The sequence below is a fragment of the Bidens hawaiensis genome, unplaced genomic scaffold (assembly GCF_021521415.1).
Source record: "Bidens hawaiensis isolate Kalapana, Puna unplaced genomic scaffold, B.hawaiensis_p1.1 tig00001087_1, whole genome shotgun sequence".
Taxonomy (NCBI): Eukaryota; Viridiplantae; Streptophyta; class Magnoliopsida; order Asterales; family Asteraceae; genus Bidens; species Bidens hawaiensis.
In genome coordinates, this window is record NW_027491062.1 from 183,381 (window position 1) to 211,144 (window position 27,764).

General features: G+C 35.2%; 5 protein-coding genes and 2 pseudogenes across 7 annotated transcripts; 4 read left to right on the forward strand and 3 right to left on the reverse strand.

Moving 5' to 3' along the window:
- The first annotated feature begins 646 nt into the window (after window positions 1-646).
- LOC143557544 (putative pectate lyase 5) lies at window positions 647-4,870 on the forward strand. The gene is made up of 6 exons (XM_077046593.1): window positions 647-651; window positions 1,029-1,769; window positions 2,072-2,210; window positions 2,650-2,848; window positions 4,662-4,683; window positions 4,765-4,870. The coding sequence occupies exons 1-6, from the start codon at window positions 647-649 to the stop codon at window positions 4,868-4,870; spliced, it is 1,212 nt and encodes a 403-aa protein (XP_076902708.1).
- Window positions 4,871-4,980: 110 nt separating this feature from the next.
- On the reverse strand, window positions 4,981-9,563 carry LOC143558192 (protein SIEVE ELEMENT OCCLUSION B-like; annotated as a pseudogene). The gene is made up of 8 exons (XR_013139692.1): window positions 9,122-9,563; window positions 8,486-9,041; window positions 7,929-8,051; window positions 7,323-7,771; window positions 7,138-7,247; window positions 6,890-7,032; window positions 6,325-6,807; window positions 4,981-5,794 (listed from the first exon to the last, which is right to left on the reverse strand). The product of XR_013139692.1 is annotated as a protein SIEVE ELEMENT OCCLUSION B-like (transcript).
- A 3,280-nt stretch (window positions 9,564-12,843) lies between these two features.
- On the forward strand, window positions 12,844-15,806 carry LOC143556886 (28 kDa ribonucleoprotein, chloroplastic-like; annotated as a pseudogene). The gene is made up of 4 exons (XR_013139462.1): window positions 12,844-13,404; window positions 14,252-14,353; window positions 15,248-15,527; window positions 15,662-15,806. The product of XR_013139462.1 is annotated as a 28 kDa ribonucleoprotein, chloroplastic-like (transcript).
- A 1,100-nt stretch (window positions 15,807-16,906) lies between these two features.
- Window positions 16,907-17,749, reverse strand: LOC143556894 (high-affinity nitrate transporter 3.1-like). The gene is made up of 2 exons (XM_077046108.1): window positions 17,567-17,749; window positions 16,907-17,423 (listed from the first exon to the last, which is right to left on the reverse strand). Exons 1-2 carry the CDS (start codon window positions 17,697-17,699, stop codon window positions 16,939-16,941), a joined length of 618 nt encoding a protein of 205 aa, XP_076902223.1. The 5' UTR covers window positions 17,700-17,749; the 3' UTR covers window positions 16,907-16,938.
- A 3,590-nt stretch (window positions 17,750-21,339) lies between these two features.
- LOC143557554 (uncharacterized) lies at window positions 21,340-22,845 on the forward strand. Its single transcript, XM_077046599.1, has 2 exons — window positions 21,340-21,764; window positions 21,954-22,845. Exons 1-2 carry the CDS (start codon window positions 21,340-21,342, stop codon window positions 22,843-22,845), a joined length of 1,317 nt encoding a protein of 438 aa, XP_076902714.1.
- A 791-nt stretch (window positions 22,846-23,636) lies between these two features.
- Window positions 23,637-25,224, forward strand: LOC143556902 (uncharacterized). Its single transcript, XM_077046118.1, has 5 exons — window positions 23,637-23,906; window positions 23,992-24,072; window positions 24,509-24,595; window positions 24,768-24,888; window positions 24,981-25,224. Exons 1-5 carry the CDS (start codon window positions 23,700-23,702, stop codon window positions 25,133-25,135), a joined length of 651 nt encoding a protein of 216 aa, XP_076902233.1. The 5' UTR covers window positions 23,637-23,699; the 3' UTR covers window positions 25,136-25,224.
- Window positions 25,225-26,597: 1,373 nt separating this feature from the next.
- LOC143557563 (uncharacterized) lies at window positions 26,598-27,550 on the reverse strand. The gene is made up of 2 exons (XM_077046608.1): window positions 27,066-27,550; window positions 26,598-26,901 (listed from the first exon to the last, which is right to left on the reverse strand). Exons 1-2 carry the CDS (start codon window positions 27,548-27,550, stop codon window positions 26,598-26,600), a joined length of 789 nt encoding a protein of 262 aa, XP_076902723.1.
- Window positions 27,551-27,764: the final 214 nt, after the last annotated feature.

The window sequence follows — 27,764 nt, forward strand, 5'->3', positions numbered from 1 at the left end:
CCACACTAGGATGCACTGCCTTTAGTTAATTACACGGTTCCTTTTTTCTTTGCACCGTCTCTCTCTCTCTAGTAATGTTTAAAAATTAAACTTAATTTTCAACTCTATGATATAGCTTGAAAAGTGCAATGTGAATAAAGTTATTGAAACTTGAAAAATTGATGCACTAAATTGAGAAAAATAACAGTTTCGTATATTCCCTTTATATAAATATATTATTAATCGTAACTGTCATTAATTTAGCTAAAAAGTTATGTATATTCTTAACTCTAAAAATCATTGATTAATATAATATCATAAAAAGATTCATTTGATTTCTTTATTAATCAATAAAACGATTACATATGGTTTTATAAGAAAAAGTAAGGTAGTAGCCGGTACAGACGGGACAAAGTGGGTTAACTAAATCAATTCGATTTTAACCTAAGTCATTGTAGGGTTTGAAACCGGTTTAAGCACACCTCTAAGCTTTAAGGATTAAAACTTGACAAAACCTATTTCTATATAAGTAGATAAAGCTTAAAATAATAACAAATATTTAATATATCTTCCTACCCTTATAGAATTCTTTTCCATTTTAACTTCATTATTTCCCTCTACAAATTATGTACACGTACGTTATATATTTATGTAAACATACACATACATGCTGTATATATATTCAAACATTGTGTGTTAGAATATGACAGAAAATAACCGCCAAATTAAACCAAAACTATTTTAGTTAATCACGGCATTACTTTGCACTTTTTCTTCTATATATATATATATACCTCTGTTAATGTTAATCAAAACACTCAAAACATAAAACACAAACACAAACATATCCCCACTGTTTTGTTCTCTCCTCGTACTCTCTCTCATCTCCCCCATCCTCGTATCCGCCGTCAGACAAGATCCTCACAACATAGTACTAGAAGTACAAAGGTATATTCACCACTACCAACTATTTATATTATATAGTTTATACACATATTAATATATTATATTTTTATATTATAACTAATTTCAACTTTTTTTTTGTGCAGGAGATTAAATGAATCCAGACGCAACTTGGGTTCCGTGTCTTGCGAGACAGGAAACCCAATTGATGATTGTTGGCGGTGTGACCCCGACTGCGATAAAAACCGCCAACGTCTGGCAGACTGTGCCATTGGCTTTGGAAAAGATGCCGTTGGTGGCAAACACGGGGATATTTACGTGGTCACTGATTCTAGTGACGACGATGCTGTAAACCCTAAAGAAGGGACCTTACGGTATGGTGTCATTCAAGATGAACCGCTCTGGATTATTTTTGAGCGCGACATGGTGATTAAGCTTAAAGAAGAGCTACTCATGAATAGTTTTAAAACAATTGATGGTCGTGGCGCGAGTGTGCACATAGCTGGTGGACCGTGCATTACGATACAATATGTCACAAATATTATTATTCATGGAATTAATATTCATGATTGTAAGCCCGGGGGTAATGCTATGGTTAGGAGCAGCCCCGAGCACTACGGGTATAGGACAATGTGTGATGGTGATGGTGTGTCGGTTTTTGGTGGAAGTCATGTGTGGGTCGATCATTGCACGTTGTCGAATTGTGCTGACGGCTTGATCGACGTCATCATGGGGTCCACCGCGATTACGTTATCTAACAATTATATGACCAAACATGACAAAGCAATACTTTTAGGCCATAATGATTCGCATGAGGAAGGCAAGAATATGCAAGTCACTATTGCTTTTAATCACTTTGGTGAAGGGCTAGTCCAAAGAATGCCAAGGTAGTATTATATATTTATATTAACTAATTAATTATTTATTAAAATATATGTTATTGTCGTTATTTTTGGCTATTATATGTTTACTTTCATATGAATATTTTAAAACTTTTAAAGATTTTTTTCCTTTTTTTTTGTGCATTCGAATTATCGAATATATTGTTTTTCATATGAATATTTTAAAACTTTTAAATAACTTTTATTTTCTTATTTTTATTTTTAAACAGGATAATGAGATATGTTTCTGTTAGAAAAACATTTGTTTAGTTTTAAGTAACATTTGATGTAACTATATGTTATTGTAGATGCCGGCACGGTTACTTTCATGTGGTGAACAATGACTACACCGAATGGGGGATGTACGCGATTGGAGGAAGTGCTAACCCGACCATCAAAAGCCAAGGGAATCGATTCCTTGCATCTGATAACAGATTTACCAAAAAGGTAATTAGACTTTGTTAAACAAACTATTTCGTGCTAACGTGCAGGGGAGGCTCGGAGGGTGTGCGAGTCGAACCATCGGCCGGGGCACAAACTTTTTATACATATTACATTACATATATATGTTTTTTGTTGTTAAAAATAACGTTATTTGCAATGGTTTATGAGATAATTACATGCTCAGAATGATATCTATCTGCTTATAATAAATCGGTCAATAAAAGTTTTATTCATGTACATTAGAGAATAAAAAATTTTCTTTAAGGCCTATAGACCTTTTTATTTTGGCTCGGCCGAGGTATTTAAATTCTCGGAGACGGCCCTGCTAACGTGCAGCATAATTTGCATTGTACTAGTAGTGAAAACATTGCATAAAAATTTAAACATATTTTTAGTACTATATTTAAAAAAATAAATTATTTAAAAATGTGTTACTATGTAGGTGACCAAACATGAGGGTGCGCCGGAGAGTGAATGGAGAAACTGGGATTGGAGTTCCGAAGGCGACTTGATGTTGAATGGTGCATTTTTTGTAGAGTCGGGTGTTGGGGCTAGATCTAGTTATGTGAAGGCTTCAAGCGTTGAAGCTAGGCCCTCATCGGACGTTCCCAGCATCACGGCTAGTGCAGGCGCACTAGCTTGTAGAAAAGGCTCCCGTTGCTGATCCAAATGCTTAACTTTGGCTCAAAATTATGTTAAAGTTATTAGCCATATCTTTTATATGTTTTGTTTTAGTTATCTAATTTTAGTTTTGCTCCTTAATGCGAGCTAGTTTTATTTTTATTGTTCTTTTTTTATTTATTTTTACCTTTTACTGCCTTTTCATTTAGACTATGTACTTCCAAGGTAAAACCTTGTCTTGCCACTCTATGAAAACTTTAGTTGAAAATAACATATGAATTCTCTTTTTAGATTATATCTATATTTTTCCTTTATCTTCGTATGTTTTTAAATTGGATGACAAAATAATTATCATGTATTGATTTAATCTCATTTTGAATCCTTCAAAGCATCCACCATAAAGTCGCCATAGTTGCATCGATCACAAACCTCTTGTTCTTGTGAATTACAAATTGCTAATTTTAATAAAAATTTGTTGGTGGTTAAAAAAAAACAAGCGAATCCACCCACGAGGCTAACTTCCTCGGGTTTTAGACTAAGGGAACTCAATATCTTTGCCTTCTTGTTTTGAAAGAATTGTGGGAAGAGAGTTCTAAATGTCTTGTCCAAATCAGGATGAGACATGTTTATATTCAAATGAATTTATGTTAAATAAAAAATTATTCTCTTTTTTTGTCAAAACAAATCCATTTTTTATTCTTTTTTAATATTTGGTGATAATTAGAGTTTAGAAGCAGATTGCTCTTTTATTGGAAAAAATCAATTAGATTTTTATATTTTTTTTAGTTAAGTTCAATATTGTCCGAATGAAATCAACACCTTAATTAAAATAATCTAACTTATAGTAACTTATGTAGACAATAATAACTAAATCAAATTTGTCCTTTTACGTTTTAGTTTTTCTGTTTAATTTTATTGTCAAGGTCTAATACAAGCATTTAAACACTATATATGGCTGTAAATGTATTTCTATTAATAAATAAGTTAAAAATTAATACCTTTTTTACCAAAGGTCAAGAAATAACATTAAACAAAAATAACCGATACTTGCGAGGACCAATAAAACACACATGATATATATTATTTTCTTAATTTCTTTTTTTGGATAAAAAGAAAAAGGTTCGTGGGGTGAGAGAGGCTTGAACTCTCGACCTCAGGATCACTCTATATTTTGATCACTCGGTGATATAATTATTTAACGATCTTAATTTCAGTTACCCAGAACATTTGTGATTACAATTATTTGTGTATGAAATGAAATGTGTACCTTATCTATTTTAAGGTTGTTTTCAAATCTATAATTTGCTATTATAATGTACCGTTAGTGTAGCAAATTCAATTGCTACTAGTCAAACGCAGTGTTGTACGAATCGCTATTAGTCGATTAATCACTAGTTGGTATGTTACCGATTTGATTTCACCTAATTGTACCAACAAATCAGTAGTTGTTCAAAGCATAGTTATCAAATGCGTTAGGAAAAAAAAACGCACTTAAATAAGAAAATTATTATGTATATAAAAAACAATACTAATCTTAAAATAGAATAAACAATAGTTATTATATATCATTTAATATTATCTAATTAGTACCAAAATTTCTAAATTAGTCAAGACTCAAAATGTATAATTCCAAAACTTGAATACCTATGGGTCAACAATGATCCAAATTGTTCAAAACCGGTCAAATTTTGGTCAAAGTCTGTCAAAATCTTTGAAGTATTTGAATAGTTATTAATCCAATTGGATTTATAAGTTTGAAAAACTATATATAAAATTTTGAAAAAATTTGTATGTAATATATAATTTTGAAGACCCATGTATATTGTATTGTAGTCACTTATCAGTATACAAGAAGGTGTGACCTTGAATGCTTATTTCCTGTGAAATTTAGTTGAGCAAATCTCTTTGATAGTTACATAAAAGTATATTTATACAGGTATTATTTTGTCAATGCAGAAGTAGTTAAATTAGCTGCTGCTGCTGCTGCTGCTATTGCAGAAGCCGAAGGCGGATACAAGATCGAAGCTATTTTAGATTCCTAAGGTACCATTGTCATAACTGCAATATTGATTTCTCCTGCAATTTGTAAATGAAAGATTTTGATTACCATTTTCGGATAACCTGCCGTTGCATCTTTTATTTGTAAATATTAGAATGTATGTTTCTTTAAACTGAAAAGAAGAATACAAGTTTTCATTCTTGTACAATGCAAGTAAATAATAATAATAATAATAATAATAATAATAATAACAACACACTGTTAGTTATTTAAAAACAAAGAACCAGTATCACACACCAGTCCTAATACCAAAACAAGTAACAAAACATAAATTCAAACTCAACCGAAACACAACGATCAAGCGATCATTCTCGTTAATCGGTACAACAACGAAACATAAAGAACTTCTCCATAGTCTGACCACATTCCGAACACACCACCACATCAGGAATTTCACCACTAACCCCGGGAAGAATAAGCCGAGTACAATGATGAGGTGTTTGATTTTGCGCCAAGTAAGCGTTCAAAGCCGGGACAAACCCGTTCACCTGCGCATCTCCTTCCCAATTACCATACTCAGCTAAACTCGAATACTGTCACTTGATCCCTTACAAATCAATGCCCACCCTTTATCACCCCCATCAAAGCTCATCATGGTCATAACTTCTTTCATAATCGGGTCGTTTTCGACACTTTTACCTTGATGAATCTTTGAGTGCAACATGCTTTCGAGTCGGGTCCAAAAGTACCACACGGATGTCGGGTCGGGCCATGTGTGGCTTAGTTTCTCTTCACTGATTGTTGTGCTTATTTTTCTTATTCTTTCTTTGGTTCCACTTTTTCCCACATAAACCATCTCTAATGGGATGCCTGTGGCTCTAGCGAGATCCGTTGCAATCTTTGTGAATTTTCGGATCCATTCTAGATCATCTCCTTCATACAAGCATATGTATTTGCCTTCAGCAATCTAGCAATGTTATATTGAGAATATCTAATTAATATTAACGAACAAATGATCAAACACGAAGAATTAAACAAACGGGGATCTCTTGCTCGTGTTCGTTCGTTAAGTTAATGAACATGTTCGTCTTCGCTTATGTTTGTTAATAGTGAAGATGAGCGATTCACGAACGAACATAACTGAACATAGATGAATGAACATACTAAGCAAAAATCAGTTAAAAAAGAATGTGAAAAACAATGTGTTGGGCCCTTAAAAGTTATTAAACTAAACTAAAGTTGTATTGGGCCACAAAATATTTAAATTATATATTAACGTAAATAAACGTATTTAAGTAAACGAACATTCACGAACATAAATGAACAAACTAGACAAGTGTTCATGTTCGTCCATTTGTTAACATAGGCGAACTTCCAGTCAAACGTTTTACAAACTGTTCATTGGACGTTCGGTTCGTTTACATGTCTAGTATAGCCATTAAGTTATAAGTTCATAACTAAACTTATCAGAATGCTAAAGTAAAAGAAGTTAATTACCCAAGGTGATATATATCGATCAATGCCGTCAACCAAAAACTCTAGTGTCCAAGATTCTTCCTTCCATAATGCATCCTCTTTCATGCTAGTGAAAGGGTAAGCAACATTTCCCCAAATCCAAACCATATGAAGTGCGTTTGCTGATATCACTTTGCCTTGCGGATCCAATGGTACTAATATCGACTTCTTTTCAAAATGCCACACATTCTTGATGTACTTGATAACTGCTGGTTCTAGCAATGAGGGGTGATGCAGCATGTGCCACGTCATCATCGATTGCAGCTGCTCAAGCTTGTGTTGACTTAAATCATTCCATGCTGACAAATTGTCCACAACCGGGACCCACACGACTTCATAGTTAAGATCCGGTTGGGTTCTTGAGTGTTTGTAGATTTGAGTGAGGACTAGTATCTCTTCGTGGGAGATGTCGAGGTCTGATATTAGCAACAACACCGTCTTTCTCCTTAACACGTCCACATTAACCTGTTTTAATCATTTGATTAAGTAATGAAAGTGTGTTACAGAATTAAAAATATAAAAAGGATCCAAAATGGCAAAATCTAACCCGTGTTTTTGTTGATCCGTCAAGAAGCGGATGAATGTCGTCTTTGGCACAAAACAAAGCCTTGAGAATCTTCAAGTTGTCTAAGTGAGACACATCAAAGATTCATACAAGCATGAGATAATAATCGTCATGTTGTTTCTCCTCTGCAGTAACATTAGTATGAATATTATTTTTTCTTTCTTTCGAGTAATCTAAGGATATCATCAAACGATAAACATTAAATCTACTAAAAGTAGTTAAATACCTACCTATATTTTGCATGCAAAGAAGGAGTAGTCCTTTAAGGTGTTCATGAATATTATGAACCTTATGAGCCAAACTCGAAAGTTCCCATGCCTCTGAGGTAGCCGTGATATACCTGCACCGTGTAGGATATTAGACATTATATCTTATGCTTTCGACATAATAAAATAAAATAAAAATAAACACTTACTCATAATTCATGCCTAAAAGGCTTGTTAGTTGAGATGCACAAGCCACCATACTCTTGATGGACCAATAAACCACAGTAGGAATATGAGTCAACGCGGTTGACTTTGGTGGTGTGTCATCTTGGAGATACTGATAAGGTAGATTCTTGAATGCAATGATGCATTTGGTGACATCCAACATAGCCTTAATGAGAATATTAATCGCATCAAATCTCGGTTTGAGTGATTTGTAATGTTCTATGATGTTTGGCAGTTGTTTGAGCAATGCAACCGATTTAGCAAGCGGATTGGTGGCAAATAGTTGAGCCACAAGCCAAAATTCTCCGAAATTGACTGCGAACGCGCCCAATGAGATTACGACTTTAGCTTCCCATGTGTAGTTTGAAAGCATGTTGAGAATTGCTAGTGCTGATGCATGAGCATCTGATCCACCCGAGCACTTGCAAGAAAACTGCATGCGGTTAAAATATTAATAATGCTTTGCAGGTTGTACTTTATGCGTTCATGCTTTACCGCCTTGTACCATATCAGGTTGTACATAAAAAATTTTAAACAAATTATGTCCAAAGTTTCATTTTGAGTAAACAGGTCAAAATGTACATGCTAACCTCACACGCGATTTTATGGATCACGCTAGCCAATCTGTCTGGTATCCCATCAACATCTTCAAAGCTAGCAAAAACGGGCTTCGCCTCTCCGGTCAATGCATCAATAGGCGCGCTATGTGTGCCCTAAAATGACAAGTTAAGCGTCAAAACCGATAATTTTATTAAGTTGATTAATGCGTATTGTGTTAAATATGATTACAATATGTATATATTTATTATGACAATAACAATATAACTTTTTAGATGAACGAAACACACTATAGACGACTTTCGACACATTTAAGCAGTTCAACCCGTCAGAAATAAAAACATTACCCAAACCGACCCATTTGAGCTTTGTGTTAAATATGATCACAAATTTAAATTATTAACGATAAATACACTTTGGGCAACTTTCAACCCGTCTGATCAGTTAAATATAACAATTTGGACAACTTTTGACCTGCGTAATTAGTTCGACCCGTTATGATAAACCACAGCCCAAACCTACCCATTCATAATCAAATGGGTAAAAACTGCCACCTTTTATGAAAACATAAGTATAGAAATGCACATACATTAATGACACCATCAATACTTGCAGGAACGGCCCGCTGCAGCATTTCTTCAATGACATTAAGAATGGGTTCCAAGAGAACCTCACGACCGTCGGGTGCGTGGGTCCCAACAACCTGCTTCATTATTGCATTGTCATCAGACGAACTGAACATTCGTCGTTCCTTCTTAACCAGTTGTTGCTGCATTTTCGGGCTCAAAACCGAAAGAGTAAAGAGAGAAGGTAAGTTTGGTGTGGTTTTCTGATTACGCTATATGCAGACAATATATAGTAATGAAAAGATGGAGAATATGTTAAAGCTGATAATGGATCAAGTACCTTGCTTGAAGGTATGTGTTAACTCTTAAAACTAAAGCTGTTTTTATCTTTGGATAAGCATTTAGATCATGGTGGACCACTGCATATGTCTTAATATCTTAAGACATAGTTTAAGAAAATGTGCTAAATTTGATTGTAAAAAAGTATATATGTACAACAATAGAAACTTGTATCTCACAAAATAATTTGAGGGTTTTATGCATTTTTGAATACTTTTGGTGTTTCATTTTTAGTTAAATCTTTTAGCCTAACCCGCTTAACTTAGAGATCAAACATAACCCGCACTAAATATCATGTCTAGTTGCCATATACCCAACACAGTTAGTCTTGTTAGTCTTGTAATCTTTAACTAATCTAGCCTGTCAAAACGTTACCAAGTGACCGCGTTATACCCCGAATAGAGGTGTACAAACCATGTACTTTTTCCCTGAAATCTGTTCCGGTTTGGGTCAACTAAAGTCAAAACCGGTTTCCAAGTGGAAAGATAATTGGTTTGGTTCCAAAGCGGTTCCCGAGTTTGACCATTTCAGTTCGGTTTTATCCGCTTTCAACAAAGAGGTTCTTAACCTGATTAAGGATTACAACCCGGTGGTTCGGTTCAGTTCCTAACTGGTTCTTTCCAAACTGGTTATGGTTAGGTCTGTAAACGAACGGAGCATTCGGTGAACTGTTCGTGAACCGTTCGGTGGGAAGCTCGTTTATTTAATAAACGAACGAACATGAACTAAAAATTTGTGTTTGTTTAATTAAACGAACGAATATGTACACATGTTTCTTTCGTTCATTCATTATGTTCGTGAACGTTCGTTTATTTATGTTAATTTATGTCCATTTACATATTAATAGAAAATAATAAATATTATCTTGAGTAATTAATGGTTTTATATTTGTTCATTTGTGTTCATTTAAGTGTGTTCATTTATCTTTGTTTTTGTTTGTTTTTGTGTATTTACATTTTTTCATGCATGTTTACTTTTGTTTGTTTATATTTGTTCAGCTATGCTCGTGAATTGTTCGTTTAGAATTTAAAACACATAATAATCATGATATGATCACTTTTGTTATTATAAGTTAATAAGAAGTATAGACAACAGCCTGTCAGTAAACTTTGTGTGAAACAATCAAAGCATTTTGTATTCTTTTACTTTTTATAAAGCCAAAGGGAGTGAATAAAGCCAGAGGCAAACTGTAATTTTACTTTTAGTTAAACAAAAAGTTTTAACCTGTGTTAGTTGCTTCTCGTTGATGATACGTATATTGATTTGTGTTAAACAATCCTAACTCTTAAGCACGTTTACGATCATGTAACCCGACTGGTCAAAATGGGTTCGCGGGTTATAATTTGCGTTTTGGGCTGCCAAGTTGTGTAGACGGATTGATGACTCAACCCATTTATTTACAAACTAACTTGAACACGACTAGTTAGTTAAATGTTTTACGGGTTTATTATTGTTTTGTTTTTCATCACCAAATTTTAAGTAACTTCAAATTTATTTTGATAAATTTAGAGTTTTAAGTTCACCATTAATAAACTTATTTAGCCTTAAACAAAAAATGATTTTAAGTTGTTAAAATCCAATAACCCACTAAATAATCGGTGAGCACAAGACCAAAGAAAATTATAACCGAATCATGGCTATGTATGGAATGAGCAAAACTATTTGATGACTCATGTGAAAAGGTTATTCTCTTTAGTTGACACCTATGCTGCTTAATAGGGGGCACTTTACTGTTTCATGTCGTGAAACAAAACACCACCCATATGTATATGTTACGCAATGATAATTTAGGTTGCTAATTCTAATTTTAAATCTGAAAAAATATTATGTGTATTATTTTTTTCAAGGATAAAGCGGTCATGTTCAGGACACCATACCATCATCATTCTTGGCCCAATCATTTGTGCGGTCCACGTTTGTGGAACACCTTAAAACCTAAATCACATTGTAGAGATTATGGTATCGGGTAAATGAGTTAGAAGAGAGAACTCATGAAACGGGTTGTAACCACAAAAGGTACTCGTTAGAGGGCCCACGAGCTTTAAGCCTCGTGGGCACCCCCGATGCCCAAGTCAGTCTAGTCCACATTTAAGATCGTATATGTGTATATATATGTGTATTATTGCAAGATCAAGTACATGTATGTAGATAATAATAAAGAGAGTTTTGAGGGTAGAAAACTTGCCTTTGTTGTTGGAGAAGAGTACATATTTATAGAGGTTATACTTATCCTTGGGCTTTAACTTTAATGGGTCGACCTTTGAATGCGCTTAAAAAATTAGGTTCGCTTACGGTGGGCTGAAATGTTGGGCTTTGGCCCGTTTAGAGGGGTAGTTTATGAGTTCAGAATTCAGACTATGGCCAGGTTTGGGATTCCTTATTTACACCTCCTTTTGACTTAAATAAGGAGTTTTTGATAAGTTACACTTTTCTAACTTATCAAAACTTCTTTTTCCTTATTTAAAAACTTAAAAAAGTCACATTACCCAAACACCTTTTTAACTTATAAAAGTTGATAAGTTATAAGGAGGTAAAAGTAAGGAATCCCAAACACCCCCTATGTATAGAGGTGCACATTCGGCTTTTTTTACACAAATGAGTTCGGGTTGAACAAGTTCGTTTAAGTCATCAAAAGTCAATAAGGTTTAGGTCAGGAACCGGTTTGTAAGTCGATAATCTAAACCTACCCTAACCAATTAGGGTCGAGTTGGAACCTCAAGTAAACCATTTCTTTTTTGTTCAAGTTACAGCCTTGTCAAATTCTAAAATCTTTCATTGTTAGCTTTTTTTCCCATTGTGTTGTACAATCACATCAAAGGATCATCCGACTTACAATTACATCATGTTGACATCATTCGGCGTTGTTTGACCCAAAACCAAACCTTCCTCCACCACCCCGCAATATTGAGTTATATCGTTTCTCAAAGTCGACTTTAATTGTGGGCTAAATTTGCACCACATTTCTCCACATTTGATATAAATAAAACTGATTCCAAAGCTCTTGGTTCCTGATTGTAGGTACAAGTTGCACAATCGTTAAGTTGCTTGACGAAGATCCACCACCAATGGAAATGGAAGATTGTGATTGACCATAATCGTGTGCCATTTGAGAGCCATTTTGCGAGATTAGTGACATTTTTTTGCATTTCAAGAGATTAGAGAACATTTTTAGCGTTGTAATTAAACCAACATGCCCGGTATCTATATATACTAACAAATAAAGGGTAGAAAGATGACGAAACACTAAAAGCGCTCAAAACTTTATTCCCAACAAAAGCTGATTTCAAACCGGTTCATAATATTTCTGACGAGAACTAAACAAACATATCCCTAACCACCTATTCGGATCATTTCCTAACTGGTGGGGATTTGGTATGATACTTATGAGATCGATGAGATTGATATTCAAATATTTCTTCTTAGAGCGTCTTGATTCCGTCTAACCCGACAAACCGGTTTGTATCAACTTCGTTTCCTTTTCGGTTTTGGGTCGGTTTCGAAAACCGGTTTTTTCCACATCTATCTCAAACTAGAGGTGCACAAAAACCCAAACCTGGAACAGGACCCAAAAAAAACCAGGAATTGAGTTTTTTTATACCTTGGGTTTTAATATCCGAGCCTACCCGTAGGGTACGGATAGGATATGCATTTCAGTCCAGAACCCATACCCGGAACCGGACTCGATTTGTACCCAGTATACCCGAAAATTGGAACCGAGTTTTCTATTACTCGAAACTTGGTTTTTCAAATACCCAAAATTACCAGAAAAATACTCGAAAAATACTCAACAAAAGGTGCAACTATTTAAAAAACTCAATCTATACCTGAAAATAGGGTTTTTCCAATACCCAGAAATATGGTATTAAAATAAAAATCCGAAAACATGGTTTTTTTGATACCCGAAAATAGGGTATTCAAATACCCGTTCTATACTCGACCTGAACCCGATGCATAGAGTATTGTTTTTAAAGACAATATAAGTATTGCCAATACCTTATTTTCCAATATCCGGTTTCATACCCGAAACCGTGTATTCAAAAAACCGATTTTCATACCTCTATCTGAAACCATTTCATATGGGCACGAATAAAAAATGCCAATAACAAAGAAAGCCCATCTTCACCCATCATCAAATTCAAAACCATAAACCTTATCTTCCCTTAAAAACTTAAACCCATAACAATGGCTTCCATCATCTCCAACACCTGCTTACTCTCATCATCATCTTCTCCGGCAACCTTCACCTCCAAAACCCACCACCACCAACACATCAACCTCCACGTCACCACTTCCTTCAAACCCATTTCAGTTCATAAAAAAAGCCCATAACTTACCAAACCTCATAACCTTTGTTACGTCCAAAGATAACACCAACACACTGGTTCTTGAAGCAGATGAACAAAAGTTAACGTGGGAAAATGAAACTTCGGGTGTTGATAATGGTGTTTCTGAATGGGATGGGATTCCGGTTGCCGGAGAAACGGAAGAGTATTATGAGCCGCCGGAAGACGCGAAGATATTTGTGGGTAACTTGCCGTATGATGTGGATAGTGAGCAGTTAGCTCAGTTGTTTCAACAAGCTGGTGTTGTTGAGGTTTCTGAGGTATGTTATAAATTGCATCAATGCATTGTGTGTGTTGATTAATTAGGGATGTAAATGAGCCACTCGAGCTCGGTTTTGCAGTGTGAAACTGTGAAATTAATGCATAGAAGTTCAAATGAGTTAAAAGTTAAAAAACTTTCCAATATATGAGGTTTGTTAAGGTTGACGAGACTAAATGATCTAAGACATTGTGATAACTAAATGGGTTTTATTTCATAGCCAAATAGCGACCGCCCTGCAATTGTTTATATATTTTTTTATTGTTTTATTCATATATTTATTTATTTTGGCTTTTTAGCATTGTGTGTAATGATTAATTAGTGGTGTAAACAAGCCCAAGCTAGACAAGCTTCGAACCCTGCTCATTTTAATTTAGTAGAGCAAGTCTTGTTTCGAGCTCTTTTTTTTAAAGCTCGACCTCAGGTTAGGCTAGACGATTTTATTATTTATTAATTTATAAATAATAAATATTTTCAATTACTTTTTTTTAATTTTGAGAAAACCCTTAAACAACGACGATCCTAAGCTAGGCTTGAGATCTTGTGTGGTACGTTTAACGAGCCAAAGCATTGTGAAATTAATACATAGAATAGTAGTCCATATAAGTTAAAATTTAAAAATACACGAGCTCGACAAGCCTAAACGATCTTTACATACAAGGCTCGAGCTCAATAACTTAATGAGCTTTATATGAGGCTTGGGTTGAGCTCAATAAGTCTCAGATCATTTTGTGCTTTTTATCGATCCAATTCTAAGTAGCGCGTGAGTTGATCGGCTCGTTTACACACCTAGTTGATTTTGGTGAACTTTGATACAATTGAAAGTACAGTTTTGTGTGTTGAATTAGGTTATCTACAACAGAGAGACTGATCAAAGCAGGGGGTTTGGGTTTGTGACTATGAGTACAGTTGAAGAAGCAGACAAGGCTGTTGAAATGCTCCACCGTTACGTAAGTCATCAGCCATAACCGAATTAGTAGAGAAACCGATTAGTTGGTTATGAATTTTTTATTTTTTAAGATAGTTGTATCATATATATGTGTAAGTAGGGGTGACAATCTTGACCCATAGGTTGTATCAAAATGTATAAGATGGGTCAGAATGGGTCAAACTAAAAAAAGAAAATGATTGAAACGGGTCAAAACGGGTTGACATTTCTCGGGTTTTTTTTATGAAACGAGAAAAACGGATTTAACTTTTTGGTATTTTTACTTTTTAAGTTTTCGATTTATATTTCGAGTTATAATTTTTTAATTATTTTTTTTGAATTTTGGTGAGAGGTTTTGAAATGGGTTTTGAAATCTCAACTCATTTTGACCCATTTCAAAACCCCTCACCAAAAAATTCAAAAAAAAATATTTAAAAAAATTATAACTCAAAATATAAATCAAAAACTTAAAAGTAAAAATACCAAAAAGTTTCCTCAGTTTTTCTCGTTCCATAAAAAAACCCCAAGAAATGTCAACCCGTTTTGACCCTTTCAATCATTTTCTTTTTTAGTTTGACCCATTCTGACCCATCTTATATATTTTGATACAACCCATTCAACCCATGGGTCAAGATTGCCACCCCTATTATGTATAAGTAACTGCATTAACCGAATCAAACCGACAAATTTATTTTTTTATTAATAATATGTGTATGTATATCTTGAAAATTATTATTACACTTTTTATCAATAATGTGCTGTAGAACTCGCTAGTCGGACGGCGGGGTATTGACTAGCACTTATCATGGATTAATTGGATTCGATTTTTATATGTAATTTTTCAAAATTATATGTATATATACACACAACATGCACACACACACAAATCAATGATGATGTGTTGTAGTTGAAACAGGAACTAGGAGGAAGGTATTTAACTGTAAACAAGGCTGCACTGAAGGGATCAAGGCCCGAACAAACGGCTCAAATAAGTGGGCCCTTATACCGAGCTTGTTGGCAATTTGCCATGGGATGCTGATGACGTTCGGCTCGAGCAAATTTTTAGTGAATATGGGAAAGTTGTGAATGCACGAGTTGTTTATGATCGGGACAGTGGTCGGTCACGAGGCTTTGGTTTTGTGACCATGTCGTCTGAAAGCGAACTCAATGACGCTATTGAAAACCTTGATGGACAGGTATTATTTACACTTATGGAAAAATATGATTATTTTGGATTTAAGGCCATTTAAAACCGAGTTAGATGGTTTTTTTGGTCTTGTTAATGGTTTATCGACTAAAGTAGTTGTATGATTATTTGCATATGTTATAGAGCTTTGGCGGGAGAGCGATCCGAGTAAATGTAGCAGAGGAAAAACCAAGACGGTTTTGATTTGATTCTTTGAGTTTGCACATGATGCCTTTTGGATATGAGGTAAAAAAGCGATCTCCTTTATTATATGTGACGATTGTGATTTTGTAAAACACGACATGAAAGTAGTCTGGTTTTGAGTTATCAAGTCGCATCCGCACCCTATGTTACACGATTTTTACAAAATACATCAAATTGAGTTAGCATCAATTAGATTAGAACGAATCAGCCTGTTGTGAGTTTTTCTTTTAGATAAATCATAAATGAGTTGAACACAAATAAGTATATGGATCGCATTTAGATTCATTAATACAACCTGACACGATTAACACCCAAGAACGTCTAGCTGTGAACAAGTGTTTCAAGCAACGTATAAACTACCATCTTTTAAGTTAAATTTGGAAAACTAATAATGTTAGAGCATCTTGATCGACAACAAACTCAACATTAACACTTGATCTAACACATCGGCTAATACGATTACCAGACTTAATAGTGTAATTTTCCGTAAGTTTGTAATAACTTAAGTTTGACCAACATTTTATAAATAAAACAAGTTCGATCGAACCTTGCATGCTAAAGAAATTGAAAACTAATCTAGAGGGTAAAATAATGGTGTTCTTATATCAGTTTGGTCGATTTAGACTCAAACAAAACCAAAACCGCAATTTCGGTTTTTCTGTTTATACTTGTATGTATGGGCTTGGTTCGGCTAAGGGTCGGTTTTCAGTTTTACTTTTGGGCTTTAAATCTTTGAGACTAAAAAAATTGTAATGAATTTGGACCTATAATTTTTGTGTCAAATTAATGAACTTATGACATAAATCTAGTAGCAAACATCCAAACAAGTTCAGTTCCCATGTTCAGTGTGCTCGATTTTGGAACGAAGTATAACAAATATCCAAACGTTACTTTCGGTTTAAAAAACACAGAGCGGTCAGAGCCGCTGGATATTAGTTTGTGTCAGCTATTTTGTTTTGGTTAATCGGTTTTTCTTCACATCAAGGCAGAAATGTATTGTGAAAATGTTTGTATTTCTATTTATGATTCAATACAAATCAATGTAACCAACTCCATATAATTTATTCTAAACACATACATGTCTTTTCATAAAAGAAGCTTGCTATGTCTAATCCATATACACTTATATGCACAAGCACATCACACTCTTTTAGAATTTAATCATACATTAATCACTAATTAAACTTAAGAAAAACAACCATTACAATATCCTCACCTCACTTGTATTCCGAAACTTTCCCCTTTCTCCTCTCCAGATAAAAAAACCCAGCCAACGAACCAACCGAAAACAATGAAAAACAAGCCGACGCTACATCAATCGAGGCATGACGCCCCGTGATCGCATGGACAGAAAACAAGTCAACAGTCTTGTTGTGATCCGTGTTCTGGCCATACCCAACCGCAACTTCTTGACCATCATACGCATACACCCGCACAAAAAACTTAGCCGAAGGGACGTCTCTTTCAACTGTCCAAGTAAATGAGTTGTTTGAAGGGCTGTATGGCCTTGCAACAATCAAGTGTTGGCATGTTTTGTCCTTCTTTAGGTTGTCCACTGTCTTTCTCCATGGTCGATCCTTTTGGCTCTCGGGTGCATAACATAATTTGAGTTTTATAGTCTTGTAACTCGAATCGGTACCGGATGGGAAAGTCTGGTTGAATTCCCATTTTATTGTGAGTTCATCTTTCCCAGCTTTTAAATCTTCAAGATTCAGAATTAGTTAGAGAAATTAATAAAACTTCATTAAACATTCGTTTCAACTACTCTACAAATTAAGCGGTGTCAAAATATCAAAAACCAACACGCGAAATAAAGCAGAAAACGTTAAAATTTATTTCATGTACCATGGCCTAGTGGAGATGAAGCTGAGACAATAAGTGTCTTTTGAAGGGAAGAGAAGGTGACACCATGGCAACTTGTTGCAAAACATGACAATATTATTAGATGACTAATAAGATATACAAAAGGAAGCTCCATTGATGAGTTGAGTTGATGTTTTGAAATTTGAAGCTTGAAGTTGAAGATGTTCACTTATAAATATAGTGATGATTATAGGTTAAGAACATATTTCAAGGCCTACACTTTTGGAGGTCCTATATATATACACAATCTTCATGTGAGTTGAGTATATACTAATATCCAAAGTGACAAAGAAAACAACTAAAATTTGACTTTAACTGTCAAGTTAAGTTGCTTTTTAACTTACAAAGCAGACAAAGATTATTATTTTAGAAATAGACGTAAACAGTGACGGAACCAAGACTTTTTTTTCACCAGGTAATTTTTTCGATGCTTGGATATCGATGCCTGAATTTCCTGTTCGGGTCACACAAATATTGATAACTTGGCATTGCAACCGGTGAAACTAGATGCCACGTATAATGAAGTTTTTTAGGCGATCAAACCACAAAAATCTATCCAGTAACCATTTAAAAAGAATCACAAAAGTATTTAATCAAATTCGTTAATTCTTTTTATAAAGATAATAAAAAAGAAAGAAACTGCGAGTGTGGTTAACCCTCACCCTATATACCGGTTTTGCCCATAATGGAAAGCCAGGATTTTACTGACTTACTGTGTCTACATTGTTAACAAGAGTATATATCTTAGGATAATATTTGGGGATGCCTTGAAGAAGTCAAAATACTGAAATAGGAAAACTCATAATTCTTAATATTTTATAGGTTTGATGGCTCTTAAGCATGCTCAAGGGGTCAAATTTGTGTCATTTTAAGCTGGATATGTTTGGAAGTTAGTTTTGTTTGCCAAAATTGTGTTCAGTAAGTATAGAATAGTCCCAAAATGCTTTGGGAACGGACAAAGGGCGAAACAAAAATCGGGAATAAGTTTCTTGATTGCCGACTTATGATCGTACACACATGAAAAGTTGTACGTTATCTTTTTCATATATAGGAAAAACGAGATAACAGACATGTGATAAGTACAAGAATGCGTAATATATTCGTATATGGAAAGAAAAGGAGACGTTGACGTATGCAAAATACGTAAGTTGAGAGCGCACATACTAATAATGGAATCGGGGTATGGATGGAACAGACTCACGGTTGAGAATTTGGTATCCGTGAAATGACTGGATATTAGGATCGTGTAAGATCGACAATAAATCTGTATGATTCGCTCAGTATAAACTATCAAATATGTAACATAATTAACTATGACTAAAACAAAACTCAATTAATGCAGATTATATACCTCATCAAGGCTAAACAAACTAGTTGAGAATTTGAATACCATGTTATCAAATCAATGGAATAATGAAAAAGAAACTATGATATAACATATTAAAGTTTGGCTTAACTAAATGACCTAAACTCCTAAAGTGAGCTCGAGTTGCACAAGAGTCAAGCTTGAACCGGGTTATCTTCAAGCGGAGCCTGTGAGTCGACTCATTTACAACTAAATCTATTTCGAACAAGTTATTTCCGAACTTTTTAGAGTGAACTTCGAGTTATTGAACTTGAACCCAAAAAAATTTTAGTGTTCGATGGTTATTAATCCATTGCTTTAGCCTTTCCATTTGAGAAAGTGTATTCATATTGAGAAACTCAAGTTTGACCATGTCATGATCTTTCATAGCCGTCTCAAACGTTTTGGGACCGAAAACGGATATCAAAATTGGATCTCTTTTGTCAAAATGTATAATCTTTTTTTGCTTCTAATCATATGATTCTATATGCGTGTGCATATTTATAAACCACTCGTCGTCAATAATCCCAGAGCTCAAATTACATACATATAAATATCCTTTTCAGCCTGGAATTCGGGGCTCTAGGGAAGTGAGGGCCCAAAGTTGTTGCTTTGTTTCACTTCTCATCGATCCGCATCTGAATCCTGTTGAAGCCTCGTCTAAACTTGCATTCCAATTCCAACTCCTCTTGCCTTGCATAGTCTTGAGAGTCACCCGAATGTTAGTAATTATGATTCATCACATAGATGAAATTCTCATTATGAGTTTGGTTTGACTTGTTTGACCAAATTTCACCGTGGTTATCGTTTTTTAACAAAGTACTTGTACAGTCTACACTTCCTAGACCTATCACATCTTGTTGCTCTACATCTACGCTCACTTGTTTTATATTCGTAACTAGTGCTATAGTAAGGTGTGGTTCGCTGATCGAACATTAAAAGTGTATTTCATTACTATCAGTCTCACAAGATAAGAATAACAAATTTGTGTCTTTTCAAGAGTTAATGATTCCAAAGAAAAATTACAATTCACAACTGACGTTCTCGCATAAATTTTCAATCTTTACCAAAATCACTTTAAAACACATTAACATGTTTGAGATTGAGTTTGAAAACACCTTATTGGCTTATTGACTTTTTCAAAAAGCCATTTTAAAAAGCCAGAATTTAGGGTTTTTTAAAAACTTTTTTTAACCCTTTCAAAAAACTAAAATAAAAGGGATTTTTGTGATTGGCAAATACCATTCAACTTATTAGCTTTTTAAAATACCAATAAGCCAATAAGGTGTTTTTAAACATTCCAAGAGCTATAGTTTCCAAACCTACATTAAAGTAAATATGTACGTTCCATGATTCATATATCAAGCATAAAATGTTGACTATATATGTCTCTAGATTTACGAATTTCATCATGCATTATTTTACAAGAACGCGTTGTACTTATTATGCACTTCATAACTTATTGAAAAATTGAGCAACCATTGAGCCACTGTTCACATATAATCCATTAAAAATGAGTAAGGTTTATAACAAAGCCTTTTATTTCTCAATTCTTTACGCCTACGTCAATATTAGCTATTTCCATATTCGAACCAGTCATACAATCAATGGTTGTATCGGTATACTGGTCCAACTGAACACAAGAACAAATCACACCATAATAAACTTAGAAAATATTTAAATGATACATAAAATTTATTTTTGTATTAAATTGAAAGTTAATTAGTACAGTTACTTCTATGAAAATATTTAGTGATATGTAATTATATATATTATTTTCTTGAAAAAAGAACAAAGCAATAGAAAAAAACTTAATATTTGTTAAAATATGGAGTGTATGATATATTTCAGTCTCACTTTTTTACTGGTTAGCGACTGAATTAAACAGTAGCAAATTTTCTGCTTTGCAGCCGGTATGTTGTGATCGCAAATTACCAACTACTGAATTTCCTTCGCAGGTAGGATGTTAAATCTGTGACCGTTCTTCGGCTTAAAATTATATCGCAATATTGTCTAGTTGTATAGTAGTGTTGATTTAGCCTAACATTACCAAAAAGTCCGTTTCTGAACACATCACAACATTTTTTAATACAATACTGTCCTGAAAAAACATATTTTAAGACAAAAATGTACATATTATTTTTTTCACATAAGAAATATTCAAAAACATCACTTTCAAATGTGGGCATTTTATAACATCACTAATGGCACATAGATATTATCTCCTTTTTATATAATGCCGGATTTTATACAATATTACACAAACAAAACGACACCGTTGCTCCATTTGCCGGCTATCAACCCCTTTAAAATTCTAAAACAAAATCTTAGTGTTCTCAGCCTTGTATTAGACATAATTCATCTTCAAACCCGATCACGGTGCATTTCGCATGCTCGTTCGCATTCGTTAATGGAACCACAACCACGAAGATTTAATAAAAGTGTAGGAAATGAGAACCTTCAAAGGAAACTCGTCGAAAATAGACGAAAAGGGAGTCGAGGCCAAGAGCAAGTGCCTGACATTGCGGATTTTATGAACGATATGTTCTTTGGGGCGGTAAATAATGAGAAAAAAGTGTATAATCTTACGGGTGATGGTGCGGATGTTGTGGATGAAGATGATGATTTTGACTCGAGCACCAGGAGTACTAGTAGTAGGTTGACTCAAGAGTGGCTAGAGGAAGCGAAGAAGCTGGTAGCCTCTTCGCCTAATCGTGGCTTGTCACGAGCCGAGGGGCATTCGCCCTCTCGGCTCAGTGGATCACCTAGGTTTGGTGTGTCCGAACCTAGGTTATCCACTTCAGATAGAGATCCACTATCAAGATCAGCTAGAAGGTAATTTCATGTTTTTACCTATTAATTACTTTTTATATAAAAATATTGTAATCTTTTTTTTTCTCATTATATAGAAACATAGATATTACAACATATGACAAACACGGATAAATGATAAATCAAATAATAATAACTAGAATATAACTGGGTCTGACTGGTTGAATGTTGAAATAAACTGAATAACAACAGACACAGATCAGTGGACGGATTCACTGGAGAAATCCTAACAAAATCCGCAAACAAGACTCACAGTCGTAATAATTCTCAAACCGCTCTGGACTCATTTCCAAATTCGCCACCATCCACCACCGATCAATCCCCCGCTTTCGCCGTCCAGAAATGGTTCAACAACATCCTCAAACCACCCAACGCTAGCGATCCTACTCTCGGCGCCACATCACCACCTCCCGACATTATCCCACCTCGAGCATCAACCCACCGCCGCTCAAGATTCGAACCCCAGTCTCCCCCACCACCACTACCACCAACACCACCATCAGCCACCTTGACCACAATGGCGGCAGCCGACCCCACCACCGCCCTGGTCCCACCTCGGTTATCCACTCACCGACGATCGCGATTCCAAAATGACCCGAATTTAGCCCAACCCCAAACAATATTATCATCCAAAAGAACTAGTATTCACACCACAACCCATGCAGCCACTCATGTCCTATCTCCACCAAAACACTTGCATGAATCAGCTCAAAGGAGATCAATATCGTCTTCTACGTGTTCTTTTCCGGATAAGCAAATCCTTTCACCACCTAGGAATCTAGTGGAATCCGCTCAACGGAGATCGATTTCATCGTCAACATGCTTCACAGACAAAATAATAAAACGTTCCAGTCCTATGAATGGGGAGGTTAAGGACTCGGATGTGGATCCATTGGATCTTAATGGGTTCTTGAAGAAACAAAGAATCAATATCCTTAAGCTTTTGAATGGTGAAATTAATGGGAAAGCAAAGATTATACTCTCTGGACATTCAAACAGTAAGTTTGATTCTCATTATTTTATTAATTCTCTTTTGTTTGAAGGAATAATATATTGGTCAATGCAAACACAATATGTTTTATAAATGAGTTAACATGACACGGTGGTCTAATAAATAGGTTGACATGTTAATCCGTTTAAGGGATTTTAAAAAATGTTCATATTTAGATTTTACAAAAGGTTATTTAAAAGGTGATAACATTTAATGTTTGATTTTAGGAAAAGACGATAAAAAAAAACAACATACTTTTTGTTTTTTACTCGTCAACGTTTTTTGCACATTAAAGAAAATTCACGATTGTGTTCAAAGTTAAAATGTACATGGACTTGAATGTGTTAATAATTATTAAGGGACTTTTATGGAAAACTATAGGCAATATTACACCCGGCTTGCGGTGGGCGCAAATAATGTATATATGTGTGAACCCTTGGGTGAGCAATAGTGAAATTGCACTAATTTTGATGTTATTTTACTAATCTCATGAAAATAACGTTAAAAGTGGCGGAAGGTTAATCAGGCATCATGTGGTGGCGTTGATAGCCGAAAGACAATGGTACATGCACCAATCAGCCGGTGTCCCGATGATTGAGTGTTATGTGCCATGTGTCCAAGGCTTGATGCAAAACTACTATCGAGCCAGGGGTCTCACTGGAAGCAGCCTCTCTATCCCTATGAGGTAGAGGTAAGACTACCTACATCTAACCCTCCTCAGATCCTAGCTTTGCTATTGGTGGGGTATACTGAGTACGATGATGATGATGATGTTCTTACTTAAATTCAAAAACAGACAATAAACGTGTTGACCCAAAACACGACCACATCACAATTAACTATATGGGTCAGGTTGGGGTTGAAGAAGTCAATCCGCGAACCCAGAACCTATCAAATTGTCAACCTAACATGACTGACAATGCTGAAACAATGTAGGTACAAGCTCGATGGTGGCGGCTATTTCTTATGCATGGTTGTTGGATACTAAGATGAGAACAAAGAGAAATGGTTTAGTTGGTGACGGTGGTGCCACCGTGGAAATGGTTGTGCCAGTGTTGAATGTAAGTAGGGGAAAGATGTGGAAGCAGCGGCAGGCCGCCTGGCTCTTTCACCATGCCGGTGTTGATGCCACCTCTATCTTGTTTTCTAATGAGGTTTGTTTGTTTTAAACTTTAGTAGTTGAGTACATAAATAAAATGTAAAGTTTTATGTTACATTAATCCTATGTATGGACATCAGATAGAATTGGAGGTGTTAATGATGAAGAAACAGTTAAGCATTGTTGTCGTCGGCCAAGAAATATTGAAGACTAATGGCGAGGTTCGTACAAAAACTCCATTTTCCTTTGTCACATGGAACCAATGTTTTCATTACCGGACCAGACAATGAGGTTGCTTTACTAGACCCCTAGTCTGGCGACCCAACCTCATATAGGTAAAAAAATTTGAAAATATAAATATTACTAATGTAAAACATGATATGGAGAACACAAATTTTACAAATATTTATGATGTCAATAAATAAGATTAGATAAAAAAATAAACATGTTTTGGAAATCCAGTCTAACCACCGTTAACGAAGACGGTCCAAAATCGCTCAATGCATCGGTCGTGTGGTTGGTTTCTAGTCTGGCTAGTCCACACTGGTCTGGTCATATTGTAAGAACACTAATATATATGTTACAGGTCACTTTATAATCGGCTCAAGCAAAATCACTAGGTTCATATTTTTAGTAATCGTTTCCATATGTGAATAGGTTGGATCCAAGTGCACGATTGTTACGGATAATTACTGCGAAGACGCATATGATCTAGTTCAAAGTCCCATTTTGAAGAAACTCATGGTATGTAACATAGTGTTATACAGTTCTTTGGGGATGTTTCATTCATATTCATAGTATTTGTAAGAACACCATTATCTATGATAGTTCAAAAGGTTGATCACTAGTTTTTCTTATGTGTTTTTAATGGTAAAATACTCTTCTAATGCTTAGCGCATAATTTTATGTAAATCAGCTTGCCGGAATTTTATTAGATACGCAAAATTTGAGCATAGCTACAACTAAAGATACCGAGGCTGCACGTTTGCTTGCGGTTGGTTCTGCGCCCAACTATGGAAACAGTTTGTATGATCAGCGTACGATTCTTGATAAGCTTTTTCGTGTAAATGACTATTTTACCCTTACTAGCTCACAACCGATAATTTTTTTTTATTTTTTTTGGCTTTAGTGACACAAGAACAAAGAGATGGGGCTTTCTTTGAAGTTCTTAAGCACAACTATGGGAAGCCTCCTAGTGAGAGTAAGTTTTCATGCTTCCTAAGACAAATTTTAGTGAAATTCTTGTGTTTTGAACGAGTTTGGGCATGTAAGGCGGGTGGGTAATTGATTAAGAAAGGTAACTTTTAGTACTGGTTAGGTTAACCCAAGACACTTCTTGTTCGTTTTTAACTTTTTATACAAAAGTAGTTTTAAGAAACCAGTTGTTTATAAGTGAATGAGTCAAAATCGGCATATCTACTTTTTTACATGTTCTTGATACGTCGTGTTGTAATATACAGGCAACCTCGAGAATACATCACCATCAAAAGACAAAGCTCATGAGAAAAAGCATCAGTCCCCTAATACATTTGAAAAGAACTCGATAAAGGAACAAAATCCACCAAAACCAGACGCACCATCCGGTACTAATTTTCTTACCCTTTTTTTTTCCTTCGAAACAAACACATTTTTCAAAATTATTGAACTATTGTAACTTCTAACTATAAAGGTATTCATTGATTCTAACACTCTGATATCACTATCTTGTGCCAGCTAAACCAAAACCACCAACGAAACAAACTCCATCACCAGCAAAATCAAACGGCCCGGCTCGAGAGAAAGGAAAGAACCCGTTTTTCTTAGCAAAATGGTTTGGTTTTGCAAAGTGACACTCGATTTCATTTTTTCTATTCTATTATTATTTTTTATACAAAAAAAAATATATTTGTCAGTGTAACAAAAAGAAAACTACATTGTTTTGTGTTCTAGCATTCTTATGACTTTCTTCTACACCTCATTTATATAATTATATGACATTTATTTAATTTTGCGATTTTTTTGGCCTTATTGACCATCATGCTTCTAACTTCTAAAGCCTTGGTATGACTATATAGGCGGATCATTTTCATGGTCGTGTTTATAAAATGGTGATTTGTTGGCTAACATAATTATCGACCTTCTTCAAGGTTTGGTACAAATGCACAATGTGCGACACTACAATACAAAAGCACGTAGATTTAACAAACTTAGTTGTCAAAGATCATACCCAGACAAAGGACACCCAAATGAAGGAATTATTGAGTCGAGTTCATGTCTGTTCATGACATGGATGGATCAAGGATAATGCTCGTAAAGCTAAGCTAAGGTTTTTGGTCCACACAATTTAAATACTTATACATATACAAGTCATATATGTTGGTCATTTCCATCAATAACGGCCCGTCACGTGTTGGTGACCGGGTTTAACCTATTGGGTTTATAGAATTCATTAGTGAAGTAATGGGTTTATGGGGTTACAACTGGGCTTTTATATTTGGTAACTACTTGTTAACCAAGTTAGGGTATCCCTATATATACATAGTCATGTTAGGGTTATTGTATAAGAGAGATGGATTATTGTATTCAAGTTTTGTGTTAGTTTCTTGATTATAATTATACGTGAGTTTACCATAAATATTGTGTGCTCATTTGTATTTCCGTTATCAATTCGTTCTTGAATTGGTATCAAAGCCAAGTTCAAGAAATCGATAAGGAGACCGAAGACTCAAGACATCGATCAAAGTCGTGATTGATAAGGAGAGTTCGGTCAAGTCGTCATCGGCGATCGAGACAAGGGTCGACGAAGGGCTGATATTTGGTGACCAGAAGACCAAGCATAAAGAAACAAGCAAAACTCATACAACCCACTTGAATCAAACCCTTCTGAAGAACCCGGGCTCGTGGACTGCGACGACCAAGATACCGCTGGAGAAGCCGTCGGAACCGCTCCAACCGGAGATGTCAAATTAATTATAAAAAGTGCATGCCTTATACCAGGACTAAAAAGCCAATCATGAACATCCCAGTAAACCTCAATATTCACTTTCTTGAAATTAATAGACTCATTACCCCTAAACTTCCATTGCAAATGTTTCACATCAATCATCAAATGCCCATCAATTCTTATCTCCATTTCCGAATCCACCCCATGATCGGTACTCGTGTTTTTCGACTCAATTGATATCTCATGAACCCCCCCCCCCCCTTTTCGTGAAACTTAACTCGTGTCGAAAACCTTTTCTTCCCAAAAACATGCTCCTTTCTCGATACTAAAACCGGATCAAACAACGAAGGCCTACATCCGGTTTTCCTATACGCGTCTTTCTTCATATCCCCTAACAAAAGAACAACTTCTTCATCACACACAACCGCAACATAATACTCAGAACTCGGCTCGGTTTCACCATGAAACTTTGCGGATTTTAGGTCCCAAAACACATCTATACTCTTCCCATCCAAAACAAAGCTTTTGGAACCTTGTTTCCTCCAAAAGTACCACGGCTTTAGCTCGAGTTTGCACTTGGTGTTCACATGTGGACCGTCTATCGACACGGATAGACCATGAAGTAACATGTTCTTGCACCAAGTGATGGTGATCAGCCAACACTGATCACCTACTTTGGTCTTGTAAACTGACATGAAAATGCTCTGGCCTGATCGTGTGACCGCGGTTAGCTCATCGGGCTTATCGCAGGCGGGTTTGGTAGTAAGGTCTTGCATGATCAAATGAATAATAATCAGATGAAGATTGGCAATGAAATAATAAGTGTTAATACATAAAGATATGGGAGGAAGGTATGCCAGAGGGGTTTCTTGGCAGCACTAATGGGATATCTAAGGAATTAAAAATGTTACATATCTGGCAGGTAGATGGGCAGATCATTGAAATTGAGCCAACAAAATTATTTTTATATAAAATGACACAAAATCATAT

Coding starts and splice junctions, on each gene's coding strand:
- LOC143557544 (XM_077046593.1), top strand. Junction 2,849..4,661: donor TAGTGCAGGCGCACTAGCTT/GTAGAAAAGGCT, acceptor ATTGTATTGTAG/TCACTTATCAGTATACAAGA. Junction 4,684..4,764: donor ACTTATCAGTATACAAGAAG/GTGTGACCTTGA, acceptor ATATTTATACAG/GTATTATTTTGTCAATGCAG.
- LOC143557563 (XM_077046608.1), bottom strand. CDS start 27,550: ATGCAAGACCTTACTACCAAACCCGCCTGCGATAAGCCCGATGAGCTA. Junction 26,902..27,065: donor CATGTTTTTGGGAAGAAAAG/GTTTTCGACACG, acceptor ATGGAAGTTTAG/GGGTAATGAGTCTATTAATT.
- LOC143557554 (XM_077046599.1), top strand. CDS start 21,340: ATGGAACCACAACCACGAAGATTTAATAAAAGTGTAGGAAATGAGAAC. Junction 21,765..21,953: donor CTATCAAGATCAGCTAGAAG/GTAATTTCATGT, acceptor GAATAACAACAG/ACACAGATCAGTGGACGGAT.
- LOC143556894 (XM_077046108.1), bottom strand. CDS start 17,699: ATGGAGCTTCCTTTTGTATATCTTATTAGTCATCTAATAATATTGTCA. Junction 17,424..17,566: donor TTCATCTCCACTAGGCCATG/GTACATGAAATA, acceptor TGAATCTTGAAG/ATTTAAAAGCTGGGAAAGAT.
- LOC143556902 (XM_077046118.1), top strand. CDS start 23,700: ATGGTGGCGGCTATTTCTTATGCATGGTTGTTGGATACTAAGATGAGA. Junction 24,073..24,508: donor TATTGAAGACTAATGGCGAG/GTTCGTACAAAA, acceptor ATATGTGAATAG/GTTGGATCCAAGTGCACGAT. Junction 24,889..24,980: donor AAACAGTTTGTATGATCAGC/GTACGATTCTTG, acceptor TTTTGGCTTTAG/TGACACAAGAACAAAGAGAT.